The 15,921-nt window shown below is 35.8% G+C and overlaps 1 protein-coding gene across 1 annotated transcript; it reads left to right on the top strand.

The window, feature by feature from the left end:
* The first annotated feature begins 12,965 nt into the window (after window positions 1-12,965).
* LOC127795811 (uncharacterized) lies at window positions 12,966-15,516 on the top strand. Its single transcript, XM_052327716.1, has one exon. It carries the CDS (start codon window positions 13,176-13,178, stop codon window positions 15,381-15,383), a length of 2,208 nt encoding a protein of 735 aa, XP_052183676.1. The 5' UTR covers window positions 12,966-13,175; the 3' UTR covers window positions 15,384-15,516.
* The last annotated feature ends 405 nt before the right edge of the window (window positions 15,517-15,921 follow it).

Raw genomic sequence — 15,921 nt, forward strand, 5'->3', positions numbered from 1 at the left:
AAGACATGCAAAAAAACATATTATACACAAACCCAAATCCGCAGCTATAAAGACTCACTCTTTTTCCCTACAAGGTCGACACTCAAACAAACTCTCGTCTTCTTCAACCGCTAAAAAATGGATCTGCGACCTTAACACAATGACACTGTTCGGGGAGTTGTATACTGAGACGACTTTGGACACATCCTCACTCACCCAACTATAAGCACCACTTGCGCCAAAAAGCGAGCTTGAAGATGACCCAACCATGAATGAAGCACCTACACTATCCCCAGGGGAATTAGAGAAAACATAGCTGTCAAAAGTCGTACCCTATTGTACTTAGATTTATGTTTCAACTATCCCAATCTGCACATCGAATCACTCTCCCACAATCAACCGGCAAAGCCTAACGGCCAAGGGATGGATTCTTTTCCAAGGGCTCTCCCTTAACAATCGCGAAGTCAATTCTTTCCCTAGATTTGCTCTCTAAGCTTGCCTTAACACTTTATAAGCCAGCAGAAAATAGAAAAAAGAGCAAAGAGTGAAGAATCGAAAGAATCAGTTTCAAGAAGTTACCTGTTGAAGCAAGCGAAATCTGGGGGAGGACAGTGAAAGGGGAACTTGGCCCAAACATACAAGCGATTGAAGGCAGGAAGAATGCAAAAACTCTTGGGAAACCAGGGTTTGGAAATCAGTTGCAAACACAAAAGTGAGAAGCAGGAAAACAATCTACATGTGCCTTTATATAGATATCGCATGACATATCCAATGGACAGAGATCAAACATCGCCAAACACCGGTACAGATCATGCTACTTGTCGCGTCCCCTTATGCGCATTAAACAACTTAGGGTAAAATGTCGAGACAACTCCCTGTCCATCCACGATGTCACATCTTTTGGAACAGATGCCTCAGATTTCAAATCGTGTGCGTTACTTGTCAGAACCTCGAAAAACACACTCTAGAACTATCTAGCTTGACCATATAAAGCTTGTCCTCATTGACCACAATCTTAGCAAGCTCAGTCCTAGCAAGCTCGATTCAAGCTCAAGACAAACTAGAGCGTTACCACCACCTCTGCTACGTTTCTAGCTCGGATACTTGCCCATGCAAACATCCAACCTGGGGGGCTTTGGACCTTACTGATACGTTAGGCCAACCCATTACTTGGTAGCTAGCCCGGTCCCTAGGCCAGATCTTGGCCCAAAAGCTTGGATAGCATTTCCATTCAAGCTGAGATTCTTGTGCTAGTAACAGATTCCATTAACCCTGAACAACTTGCACGTTGATCCTCACCAGCTCAAAATCTTCATCAAATCCGAGATCCTTGAAGATGAACCCTATCACTATCGTGCATCTCGGTCCTCTATCCTTCCACGACGACCACCTTAATCTTTATATAAGTCAGCCTAATCATAGGTCAATGTATATTCTTTCCAAACCTTACCAACAGTCTGAGATTCTAAATCCTTACTAACTTGAGTATTGGAGTGCTTGTAGGTGCCTACCACCCCACCCTGAAGATCGCCAAACCGTGACATTCCGTTGCCATTACAACCAATCTTACCAACCTCGTTGGGTCGAAAGGAACATATGGAAAACGAAGAAAATAAAGGAAAAGGACTGCAACAGCTTTCTCAAACCCTATTCTTTCTCTTTCTCACAAGTTTCCACTAGATGCGTTCCCTTTTTTCTCTTTTATCAAAACTTCTCTAAGAAGTTTGCTTTAATATTATATATATTATCTATTTTTTCAAAACTTTTAGAAACTTCCTTCAATGTTATATATATATATATGTATTCACACATATATATATACACACAAAATAAATAAAAAGGGATACTTCTAAATGATTAAATTAATATATATAATAATTTAAAATTTTATAATATTATGTTAAATAATATATTAATATATTTATAAATGATATTGTTCACGAGCTATTCGTGAATTTCTAATCCAGAATGTTTACAAATATTTAATTGAGCATGTTAGTATTCACAAGACTTTAATTAAGTTACCTCATTAGCTAATGAGGCAAGGTTTATAAGCTCAAGTTCGATTAGTTTACAAATCGAGATTTAAAATTAGACTTAAGTTTGGGTCGTTTATCTTGACAAATAAATTCAAATGAATTTTTGTTAAACTGAACACTGAGTTGCTTGCGAATGACTCAGTTCATTTGTGACCCTAACCATATGCTTTTAGAATTGAAACATCTCCAAAAAAAAAGAAGAAATGTTTCAATTCCTTCTCTTAATCTATTTTGTAAATTTTTTATTGAGGCTTTTTGATTTCCATTACAAACCTATTGAGTCTGCTAGATTTACTTGAATAGTCAAACCATTAGCTTGACAAGCTTAAGTAGCTTTGTCTACAATGAAAGAGGGGAATTCATAATTAACTCAAAATAAATGTATAAATTTTTTTTAACCCCTTTGCAGTAAAAAAATATTTTTGTTTAAAGTAAATAAATTAATTACACTCTATAGTTACTTTTATATAAGATACCTAAAATACTCTTAATGAGATTTTAAAATAAAAAACCTATATTGCCCTTAACTTAATTTACTAAAATACTCTTATCTCTTTCACATTACTTTTCTTCCAACATTCACACTTTGACTTTCTTCATTGTCGAAACCACCAAAACTCAACCATTCTTCCTACATTTAAAAGTTTGCTTATTAGGTCATTCAAACTTCTTCATTAATCGCAACTAGAACCTCATTGAAGTTGTATTCACTAAGTTTCTTTCTCTCCAACAAGCATTCTCAATCAATCTGAAGGTATTGATTATGATTTGTTTTGTTTTTCATTATTTTTATTTTTGTGTTCACATTACTTATTAAGCTGTGAAGAATGATTGTAATTGTGAATAGAACACATATTTTGGTTAGATATCATTCCAGATCTAACTGATTTACATGAAAAAAAAAATTCAAAACTACACATCGTAATTGGGTTTAGTGGGGCCAGCAAACCTGATCAGGTTTTGTGGGGCCACGAAACCCGATCAGGTTTAAATTTTTTTATTATGTAAATCTAAATTTATATATCTTTATATCTATGATTTTTATTTAATAATATTGGTTTAAATAATTTGATGTATAATTCAATATATGAGTTAGTAAAATAATTTAAATTTGATGTTATCATATTACTTACCAAAAATAATTTTGACTTTTAAAAAATTAAATTAAAAATTGAACACTTAAAAGCTAACATTTGGGCCTCTTCCAAAGTTTTTCATAAAATTTTTGAAATTTGTGAGTGTGATTTTTAATTTTTTTTTTCATAAACTACATATTTAGTTAAAATTAGAAGATGATATTAATGATAAGATTGTTGTTTTACAGGTCAAAAATTATAAATTTGAATTTTACAACTCGTCTCTCAAGAAAAAGAAAATAAAGTACAAATTTTAAAAAGCAAATAAGCCTTTTATACTTACTAATAGTTAGGATTAGATTTAATTGGGGAATTTAACCTAGTGTGGGTTACTAACTTGCGTGTGTGTGCGTGTGCGCGCTATTGTACCCATGGTGATGTTGAGACTAATTTCTTTATTTGAATCTTACAACAATGGATGTAGCGTCGTTGGTCATCGTGTGGAACAGTGAATGAAATGATATAAGTACACAGAGGGTAATAAGATGTGTTTGGGGCCTACAAAAATGTGACTTTTACTGAATTGGTTGAGACTGTTTACGTAATGACAAGAATTGATAAAACAAGGTACGACATCAATATTTATTTTGTAATAGAACCCTCAAACAGTCTTCTAATTAGTAAGTTCCTTATGAAGGATGACTATGGTGTTAGGTTTATTATATTTGATGAAAACAGATATAAAGTGATCTATGTTGATATGATTTACAAAGATGCTAGAATTTCTAACCTACATAATCAGTCGCGAAACCAATTGCCTTCATATAGTGGTGGTAATTAGGATTCAAGTGTTTTCATTCCACTTACATCTGCACGTAGTCCATTGTGGAACGATGATTTTGGTATATATGGTATGACTGGTTTGTTAAATGACGCTGCACACACAGATGATGGTGATAATGAAATAGATGATAATCACACAGATGATGATGATAATGAAACAGATGATAATGGTGGTGGTGATGATGAAGGATGAGCCAGTCTGGAGTACCCGGAAGTAAGATTTTCAAGTTCACAATTTGAAGACAACCCTTTATAAGGGAATTGAATTGTTCCTGATGTAGAAAGTTATACAATTAAGGTAACGTGACCCGAAGTGTCGACTCCTTACCAAGGTGATATTTTTTTTTATTAGGCCACACTATTTAAAAGTAAACATGAATTAATTTTGGCCTTTGGACACTATTATGTTGATGTGAAGATGGACTATCGAATCAGATGTTTATGCACGGTTCAATTTGAGGCAAGTTACAAGGATGTGAACTGTAAGTTTTTGCTTCGTGCAAGATGCAGACCCAGTTGTTCGTTTTGGCATGTGGTGAAGTTTATGCTAGGTCACACATGTATTCCGGACGTCTACGATTCACATTTTCGGAGTGTGAAGACTATTGTCATTAGATATTTTTTCTCAGAAAGAGTGATGAATGGTGAATACACATCTGGAATGCTAATGGGGGAGTTGTTGGAGCAATTTAATGTGCAGATCATGTACACTAAAACTTGGAGGTCGTTACAACATGTAAAGAGACTCACTTATGGTAATGCAGATGAGTCATTTCAGCAGCTACTCTCATATTTTCATATGTTTAAAGAAACAAATCCTGGTAATATCACGGCAATAGAGATAGATAAAAATAATGGTTTCTTATATTCTTTTTTTGTGCTCGAAGCTTCCCTTCAAGGTTTTCAGACTTACATAAGACCAGTTGTTGTCGTTGATGCCACCATTTGAAAGGTGAATACAAAGGGATATTTTCATTGCCATTTGCAATTATGGGGAGGAGATGATTTATCCCATCGCTTTTGGATTTGGAGATGGTGAGTTTGACAAGTCATAGATTTGATTTTTGACGAAATTGAGAGAGGCTATCAGCGTGCGGGATGATTTGGTCATTGTATCCGATCATCACCAAAGCATTGTGAATGCGATGAGCCGTGTCTTTCCTTTTGTCACACATGTGTTTTGTTTCTTCCACCTTAAAAAAAACTTGAAGAGATGGTGTAGACAACAAAATGATGTGATGGATGCATTCTATCGTGCAACATACAACTAAACCCGAGTAGAGTGTGATACATACTTGGTAGAAATTCAATCAATGGATCCTCAGACGCATTTAACATTGGTGGAAACAAAACTAGAAAAGTGGTTACGTGCATATTGTCCGAGAAGAAGATATTCCATGATGACCACCAACATTGCCGAGTCTCACAATAAATTCATGATGAAAGCATGCTGGTTGCCTATAACAAGTGCACATGAATTTTGAGACACATGCTTCAAAAATGGTTCAACGATAGGCGTGTTGTTGCTCCCAGACTCGAAACTGATGTTACCTCTGCTGTAATGGCACATATTAACTTTGTCCATGACAAGACATTAGATCGAGGATGTCCCGTAGTTCCTATAATACACAAGAACAAGTACTTGGTGAAACATGCCAAGGAAGGCGATGGGATAGTTGACATTGTTGCGAGGATATGCAGTTGTCATAAGTGGGACCTTGATCAATTGTTGTGTCTTCATGCAATTGCTGCTAGCAGGTATCATGGTTTGAATTTGCTTTGTTTATTACACTTATTATTTAATATGATATATTAAGATTCTATCTTTCTTTCTCGTACGTGATAGTTTAATGTGCGTGCATTACCATATATTTTGCTATGAATATTATACCATAGACTAGGTTAGATGCACATATGCACCTCATATTAATCCTCTCCTTAACAAGTCCGCTTGGGTTATTCCTGCGTACGTCAGAGGTGTGGTTATACTACCACCCATACAAAGAAGACAATTGGGTAGATCGAGAGAGGGTCGGATTCCTTCTGTTGGGGAAGCTCATTGAAGGAAATAATGTGGAAAATACAGTGCACAGGGATATAACCGTCTTACTTGCCCTAATGAATGGACTTCCTCCATCGGAGATTCGAGCACAACCTCTACTCGGGAATCCAAGGTCGCTAATAGGGCCGTTGCAAGGGCAAGCCGAAAATGCAGTATTTGTAAGAAACTGAACATACTCGTCGTTGGTGCCCTGTACGGTTGTGCATTCCAAGTGATGATAATATTGGAAATAATACAAATAACCAATAGACATGAAGTCATTCACGTATGGTATAATTTCATCACTTATCTTATTAATAGTTGTTAGATCTTTTGAACAATAATGTGATTTCTTACTCGCATTTACAGTGTTAATGGATTTTTTATTGACCATATGATCTTTCGTGTTTCAACAATACTCAAAAATCACTGCCACAACAGAAAGAAGATGACCAAAAGGCTTCGACACATCATCACTCAAATATATAAAGGCTTTCATAAATGAATGTTGTTTTTTACGTTATTAAGTAAACTGAGATTTATTCATATTTTAGAAACTATAATATTTCGATTTTCTTTTCCTAAACTTCTAACTGATGATTGAAAGGTCGTGTGGTAGTATGTTGTTGGATAGAGAGACTGAGTCTTTAATGTAGGTTCAATGGCATGAAAATAAGGAAGATTCTGTCAAAATTTTTATAAAATTTTAATCAAGTAAATGTAAAAAAAGAGAATAGAGAAAGATAACCCAAAAAGATGATTTATCGTGTGCCTAAAATAAAACCTGATTGGGTTTTGTGGGGCACCAAACCTGATCAGGTTTTGGATTGGATTTAATTTTTTTTTATTATGTAAATCTAAACTTATATATCCTTATATGTATGATTTTTATTTAATAATTCTTGTCTAAATAATTTGATGTATTATTAAATATATGATTGTTAATAAAATAATTTAAATTTGATGTTATTATATTATTTAACAAAAATAATTTTGAATTTTTAAAAATTAAATTAAAAATTGAACACTTAAAAGCTAGTGGCCTAAATGTGTTATGTTAAATTTCTCCAAAGTTTTTCATAAATTTTTTTAAATTTTTGAGTGTGATTTTTATTTTTTTTTCATAAACTATATATTTAGTTAAAATTACAAGATGATATTAATAATAAGATTGTTGTTTTATAAATAAAAAATTATGAATTAGAATTTTACAACTCGTCTCTAGAGATAAAGAAAATAAAATATAAATTTCAGAAAAAACAAATACGCCTTTTATACTCACTAATAGTTCAAAAAACAAAGAAGTGGTTTAAATTTAGTTTCACGTTTAGTTGGCCTATAAACTCGATAAAAAATACAATTAATGACTTTGCTTTATTTATTACATAATCAAACTTCTTAAAATAAAGGGATAAAAAATTGTCATTTCTTTCTTCTTTGAGTAACGATTGTAAAATTGAAAATCTGACAGAAAATACTCGACTAATATGGATCTTTACTTGATTGGATATACTATGTAATCGATTATATGCAAGACATACAAAAGATTGATACTCATTTAGAAAAATTTCTTACCCGATTAGTTTTTTGAAAAGACATAAAGATATATAACATACTCGAGTAGGATATTATAATATCGATTATAAAATATGTTTACTTGATGACAGAAAATACTCGACTAATATGGATCTTTACTTGATTGGATATACTATGTAATTTATTATATGCAAAACTTACAAAAGATTGATACTCAATTAGAAAAATTTCTTATTCGATTATTTGTTTGAAAAGATAGAAAGATGTATAACATACTAGAGTAGGAGATTATAATATCGATTATAAAATATGTTTACTCGATTAAACTAATACATGTAATCGACTAATTTAAAAAAGACCTGAGCATTACTCGATTAGATTTAAGGCATACTTGATTGGATTTTTCATAAAAACTTTACTTGATTAATACAAAGAGGTTGCTCGATTGGCTGTCACAAGCTTTATGAGGTACTCGATTAATATACACTCTAGTATTTTGAAAAAATAGTTGAGTATAAAATTATCAAACTTAAGGGTTTTGGAAATCATCAATAAACTAAATTTATATTTTCTTATTCATTTAATTTTTTTCAAAAACTATTTTCCTATTGATCTTTTCTCGACGAAGTCCCATTCGATACTCTTTCCTCGTCTTTAGTGCCTTAGGTGGAGATTCCTCATAGCCTAGTGGAGTAATGGACATTTATTTTGTTTTTAGTTTTTTTGTTGTACTTTTCTTTTCTTTTTTTTTTTTGCCATGTACATTTTATTTTTTCTAATGGAATGAAAATATTTATTTTTTTGTTTGCTATGTTTATTTATTTTTTTACTACATAACATATCATTGAATTATAAACCATTTAACTCATAAAGGTATACTTATATAACATGTACACTAACCTTATAACAATGAAAGTGTAATTTTGAAACTACAATGGAAGTGGTTTTGTGGGCCACTAAACTCGGTGATACAATTTATTTTAATTTTTAGTTTTTTTTATAAGATTGTAACTTAATCAATATGCATAGTTGAATAAATAGTACTATTCAAATAAAATATTGAAGGGTATTAACCAAAATTAATTTTACAAAAATGAATTTTGTTAAATTAAAATTTATGATCTCTTTAAATTGCAATATCTAAAATTAATCCATTTTCAAATACAAAATTTGATTATAGCCACATACTTTGTGGAATATATTTCTTCATTCATTAGAGTTTACACATTTAGATAATTAAAATTTTAGAAAATTTTGACGGCATCTCCCCTATTTTCAGCATAATCTTCCCTTTTTTTGGCCATTGAACCTGCATTAAAGATCCACCACCATACAACCACTTTTCCCTAGAACAAAACAAACCATATCATATATGCAAAAATCATTAACTAAGCAATCTATATACAAAATATACATCATTTGAACTAGATACAAAATTATAATCACACAACAAAAATATATATCCCTTTAAGTATGCCTAAGGATGTAGTACTATTATACTATAGTGCTATGTCTATACAAAAATATTCTAATCTATTTACGAAGTGTATGGACATTTGGAGTCTACTGTATCTACCAACGATCCTCATTATGTCTAAGGATGTCCTTAACATATTTTATAACGAAGAACTCTCAAAATATAACGCTCAATTGTCATTTCAACTAATAACATAACCATATTTTCAATTCAATTACCATATTTTCAATTCAATTGACTATATTTTAGTTAATTTACCTGTACTTTTGCTGAGGCACCTTTTGAGGATTAGTACTCTCCATATTCCATTTTCTTTCTAGAGTCGTGGTTGCAGTTACATGCTCGTAATATGCACTACTCTTCAACAGAATGGGTAGGAGGCTCACTAGTGGTTGTATAGATTCTTCCTTGATCCTCCGACTGTTTTCACTCTTGGCGTTGGAGTCGTATATAACAACTTTTATATCTTTCAATCAAATCTTTATGAGAAACCAATGATAATTCCAGTAATTACACGTGAGCAACACCTGCATTTATTTTAATATGTTAGTTGTACAAAAATTATGAATAAAATTAAATTAAATAACACTTACATAGTTGACCATCCACCAAGGTAGATTCCCGTCAGTGCGCCCGTTGACGAAACTAGCCCAATGTTCCGGGACAGTTACCATAGAAGGTGTGAAAACCTTCATGTTGTCCCCCCATATTCTTTTTCCCAAAATTTAGCTATAGATGCTTGCAAAATCAAATAAAAACATTCATCGCAACCTAAATTATGATACAAAAAAAAAAAAAAAGAAAGTAATTTAAGATGTGTGTAGCACTCGCAAATAGCCCGGTTGACATGACAGCATAGTTTGCGTTGTACAGAGGACAAAACTGTATATGCTTTAGGCAACTCATGTAACTATCAATGCGATGCCCTTCCAACCATTATTTCTCATGCTCTATGTATCGAAAGTTAGCCAGAGATAGATAGAGAGGGAAACTAGTGTCACGACTACAATAATAAATAATTAAAATTTATTGTTAATGTAAATAGAAAAATAGTACTTGTTATTGACCTAATATCTTCTTTGGAGGCTATGAACTCAGTGTAGACCTCAAGGGGGGTAAGATCATCATCCCTCCTTCCTCAGGCACTAATGGCATTGTCTCCACATCTGGCGTTGGGTCTAGCATTGCCGACACTGGGTTCATGTCTAGCTCCTCCACCAAGACATCTGTCTTTCTCTTCTTCAGTTGAATCGAATCAGTGTAAGGTGGCCGGTGAAACTATGATGACACTCTGTCTTGCACAGGTCGCCTCCTGACCCTAACCACTTCCTTCTCCTGCAACTGTACAAAAACTAACTATTACAAAATAGTATTTCAAAATAATATGTAAAACTTATAAAAGTAAATTTGGAACTTACTCCAGATGTAAGATCTATCTAATCAGCACCTCGGTGTTGCTCATCGCCATCATCGCTTTGATCTGGGTCGCTGTGATCTAGGGACTCGTCAATATATGAGACGCGTAGATGAGTACACATTGTTGCCTGCCTCTTCTCCAGTGCTGCCTGCCTTCTCTTTAGTTGTTGTAACTGTATCCTTATTTGACCTATTTCCTGGTCAAATCGTGCCCTCATCTGACTCATTTCTCCATCCATCATCCGTATCGTCTTAAGCGTTACAGTCAGCATCTCAGTGATCTGCAAAAGGAAAAAAATTAAATTAAAAATTAAAAATAATTATAAAAAATATAAATTAAAACCATTATTATAATAATAATCATATCCTAGTCTCATATTGTCTGTGGTGCGGACTGTCAGGGAGTTCTCCCTCTTGCCGAACTTTTGATCCCACCTCTTTATTTTTTCATCCTTATCCTCTTGCCATCCCATCCCCAATGTGTTCTCATGTATTCTACTTGTCTTATCATCATCCCTATCATTCTTTTCCTCTTAGTCACCCCCTCTACCCCCAAATTTGTATATGTTGACTCCAACTGAGTGATGAGGGTTAAAGGACCTCCAAAATTTTGTTTCTCGCTCAGCATTGATGGGCTCTAGCATCGGACTCAATCTTCGTGCCTTCAAAATTGTATTATTTAAATAGATGTTATATAAAAAATTAAACGAAATTTAGGTTAGATTGCACACTTACATAATTTGTAAGACAATCATAGTAATTTTTTATTTGTGGCATTTTCTTGGATAACCATTTTTTGCACTTGGGAATGACTTAGTCGGATATTCTAACAACCCATTTATTCTGAATCCATGAGAATGTTTCAATCAACCATCACTGTAAAGAGAAAAAAAAAGTTGTAATGAAAAATAAAAATGTTTAGTTAGTATAGATAAATTATATATAATAATGTAATGTAGTACAATATGGAGAGAAAGATATTACTGATTGTACTTGAAATGTCCACACAAAATCATAAATATTGATTTTCTTCCCAACCACACCAGTCAGCTTCTCATCACTCGTGGCCAATTGGATGTAATGCTGACTCTTACTATAAACATACGTCTCCCAATGGAGTGCCTGAAATATGTGTAAATCTTTGGTCAGAGTCCAAAAGAAATCATCTACTTGTACGCGCTCATCCTGACCCAATAATAATAGGTTGACCACAAATATGTAAATTAATTTAAGGACATTCTCTTAAACTAGGCCATGTCTTGTATTAAGTAGTAACTTCATGTCGTCTCCAAACACTTATTTTTTATGAGATGGAAACAGTTATGCACGTAAATTATTAGGTTCAACAAGTCTCGTTTCAAGACTTTTCTTATCAATCGCTCCAAATTAAAGTCTACTAATAAGTATGAACTCTTGTTTCCCATACTTGTATGGTGTGTCACCAATTTCAAACCACATTTCATTGTCACAAGCACTTGAAAATATCACCTCGCTGACTAGAACATGAGATATCAATTGTGGTGCAGTCAAATGGAGGGCAAGAGGAATCTTCAAAAATGTCCTAATAGACTCTGCGCGAATCTATCTAATAACTTATATCACTCTAGAGTACGATGAATTATATCGAAGTGTTTGATCCCATAATGCGTAGTGGGATTATTTGCATGAATATAAGGAAATTGTCTAATCTATTAATTTGTTATCTGTAGCAGAAAAAAAAAAAACAATTCACGTAAAAAGCAGAGCTGTGCATCGCATCTTCGTCTCTACGTCACTCTCTCTCTCTCTCTCTCTCTCTCTCTCTCGCCTTGCCCAATTGCTCCTGGGTCAAAATGTAGGTCGTCGCACGCTTATCATTATTTATTTTAATAGCAGAAACAAACAAAACAATGCATCTTCGTCTCTACTGCTTCACTCTCTCACCGTGCCCAATTGCTCCACACCCCCGGCGGGCGGTCAATGCGGTCGTTGCACGCACGCTTAAAAATTCAAACGGCCTTTCCCCACTCTGTCTGTTTGGACAAAACTAAGATATAAAAATTAATGTCGAAAGCATATTTTAATTTGGGGGGGGGAACATTACAGCATTTAAGGGAAATTTAATTAATTAATATAAAAGGTATATCACGATGCAATAAGGATAGGTAATGTATTATAACAAAAAAAGAATTGTGATATGTACTCTTTATTATATATTATATATATATATATGAATAGTGATACGGTTGTTTAATACTGTAGCATTTCTCAATTTTCATTATCAATTCAATTCAATTCAATTGGTGCTGTGTTGATGGCAATGTTGGTAAAAATTACTTTTAAATTTACAAAAAAAAAAAAATCAGATCTTTTAGATGGCAAATTTCAGAGGTATATTAATTAATAAATGGCTGCTGGCACACAACTGAGTCTTGAGGGTCAGGAAAGGGTAATATTAGTTGGAAGGAATAATTTGTATGGCCGAATTTAATTTAATTGGGGTTTGGTTTTGCTGCTTGAAATACCATTTGTATTTGGAGTTACATTTAACAAATTATATATATATATATATAACAGAATCTTATCATTGCTGAAAACTGGAGTGAAAAAGAACAGAAGACCTGAGGTCTGAAGAAGCAGACTGACTACTGCTCCCAAGAGGAGTGTTTTGACCTCTTCCAGATCTGGCACAACCCAGAAGCTCGATCAATCGCCTCCATAGCTAACCTCAAGCTTAAGCTCGGGAATCCAATATATATCAAGCCCAGAAAGAAGAAGAAACTGTCCCCATGAGCATCAAGAGCTGGAATAGGCTCTGGGACAAATGGGATTTGAGGGGAGTCATCATCTTGTCTCTAGCGCTTCAAGCCCTTCTCATCCTCTCCGCTCCCCTTCGGAAACGGACCAACCGCGGCTTCGTCCTCTTTCCCCTCTGGCTCGCCTACCTGCTGGCCGACACTGTCGCCATCTTCGCCATCGGCCTCATCTCCAAGAGCCGCCTATGCCCGACGGTAGACCTCTCCGTCGACAACGAGAACCTTCTCACATTCTGGGCGCCGTTTCTGCTGGTCCACCTCGGAGGCCCCGACACCATCACCGCCTTCGCGCTCGAAGACAACCAGCTCTGGCTCCGGCACCTCCTCCAGCTCCTCTCCCAGTCCGTCACCGCCGCCTACGTCTTCTTCCTCTCGCTCTCGAATAGCGATCTCTGGCTCCCCACCTTGCTGATGTTCGTCGCCGGGCTCATCAAGTACTCGGAGCGGACCCGTTCTCTGTACCTCGCGAGCAGCAGGAGATTCCGGGAGAGCTTGCTCACGGAGCCGGATCCTGGCCCCAACTACGCCAAGCTCATGGACGAATATTTCTCCAAGAAAAGCGCCAATCTCCCGACATATATAAAGTTTACCGGAGAGCCGGTTAGCAAGCCCAAAACCGCCGATCAGCCGGACACAAAGGCTCTAGAAGATATTGACGTGATCAAGAATGCTCATCGGTTCTTCGAAACCTTCAAGGGGCTCATTGCCGACTTGATCTTCAGCTTCCGTGAGCGGAACCAGAGCCGAGAGTTCTTCCTCAACAGGAACCCCAAGAATGCCTTCAAGGTCGTAGAGGTAGAGCTTAATTTCTTCTATGAAATCCTTTACTCTAAGATTTTGGTGATCCAAGGCAGGATTGGATACTGTCTACGGTTTATCTCGTTCAGTTCGTTTGTGGCGTCCTTTGTGGTGTTTGATTCGAAGGAGAAGAAGAAGCTTCATCCAACTGATATTAGAATCACCTATGCATTGTTTATAGGTGGCATTGCTCTTGACATTTTAGCCTTTTTGATGTTGATTTTGTCTGATTGGACTGCCATTGCGCTCACCAAATCGAAGGATCCATCTTTGATCATCAAATTTCTCCAGAAACTCCTCTGTGTGAAGAGGCAAAGATGGGTTGAAAACACTTCGGAGCCTTATCCTTTTCGTTTGAAGTTGGTTTTGCCTCTGCTACGCCGGAGATGGTCTGAATGCATCTCTCAGTACAACTTGATCGATTACTGTCTTCGCCCCCGTTCCAAAAATAAGGAAAAATTCATTGACTTACTCGGGCTCACCAACATTCTCGATGAGCTGAAGTATGTGGGCAGGGAGAGATTCCACGCCCGGTTAAGAAACTTCATCTTTAATGAGCTGAGATTGAAGTCTGAGATGGCAGAAGATTTAGAGACTGCCAAGGAGATATGTTTGGCCAGAGGTGACTGGGTTCTCCGCACTGAAGGCTGCAGTGAATTGCTTCCATACGTTCTTGAGGTTAATTATGATGAGAGCCTGATACTATGGCACATTGCTACTGAGCTATTGTATAGCACCGACAAAGCTGAGCATGAGAATGAGAGTCGCAAAAACGCGAAGCTCTTGTCCGATTACATGTTGTATCTTCTGATTATGCAGCAAACTATGTTGTCTCCAGTAGCCGGTATTGGGGAAATAAGATTCAGGGATACCTGTGCTGAGGCCAAGATATTCTTCCAACGAAGAAAAATTGGGGAGAAAGAACGCGATAAGGGACGGAAAGAGAGCTCGGTTAATCCAAGATCTTGCGCCAACATCTTTCGCTGCTTTAATAAATGTTGTTGCGAAGAGAAGGGACTCGATGAACACGAAAGAGCCTGCAAGACTATCCTTGACGTTAAGACAGAAGCTAAACCGATTCAAGTGAAGGGAGATAGAAGCAAATCGGTGTTGTTTGATGGAAGCATATTGGCCAAGGAGCTGATGAAATTAGGAGAGAAAGAGGGAGACAAAAGAGACAAATGGAAGATAATAAGCAAAGTGTGGGTTGAATTGCTGTCTTATGGGGCTTGTAATTGTCGACCCACTGCTCATGCCGCGCAGCTTAGTAAAGGCGGGCAGCTCATCACTCATGTGTGGCTGTTGATGGCTCATTTAGGCCTAGGAGAGCAGTTTCAGATCAATGAAGGCCATGCCAGGGCAAAACTAATTGTGGAAAAGTAGGGATCTATGGCTGGACTTTCTCTACAGATGGGAATTTCTTTTTAGGGAAATTATCTAATCCTTTTTCGTTGTCTTGTTTCAATGTACTGCGTGGATGTATTGTCATGTCTAAATCTGAGTCCGTCTTGGTTAACAGCTGCACTTGTGTGGTAGTTCTGTTGCTTGTTCTTGAACAGATTCGGTTCAGAGGATTTTGGGCATTATGTTTGTTTGGAACATTTTCTGTGCAGAAGATAGACAATATCTGTGAAGGAGAAAAGAAGAAGAAGATGGCTAAGAAGAGGAGAAACGAATGGAGCAGTTTGGGCTGCAACGGTGGAAACAGAGAGGATGAAGAAGAAGAAGAGCATGCTGCATGCCCTGTTCAAGGAGCCAAACATTTAATAGAATTTTGGTCACAGTGTCGGTGTTCAAAGATTGTTTAGGTTCCCACATATTCCAAAATGCTTCACAACTTTTCAAAATTGAATTAGGTTGCACGAAAGGGGGAGATGGATCTGATACAAAATGACAATGAAGAAATGATATTTTCCAAAAA

The sequence above is a fragment of the Diospyros lotus genome, chromosome 2 (assembly GCF_014633365.1).
Source record: "Diospyros lotus cultivar Yz01 chromosome 2, ASM1463336v1, whole genome shotgun sequence".
Taxonomy (NCBI): domain Eukaryota; kingdom Viridiplantae; phylum Streptophyta; class Magnoliopsida; order Ericales; family Ebenaceae; genus Diospyros; species Diospyros lotus.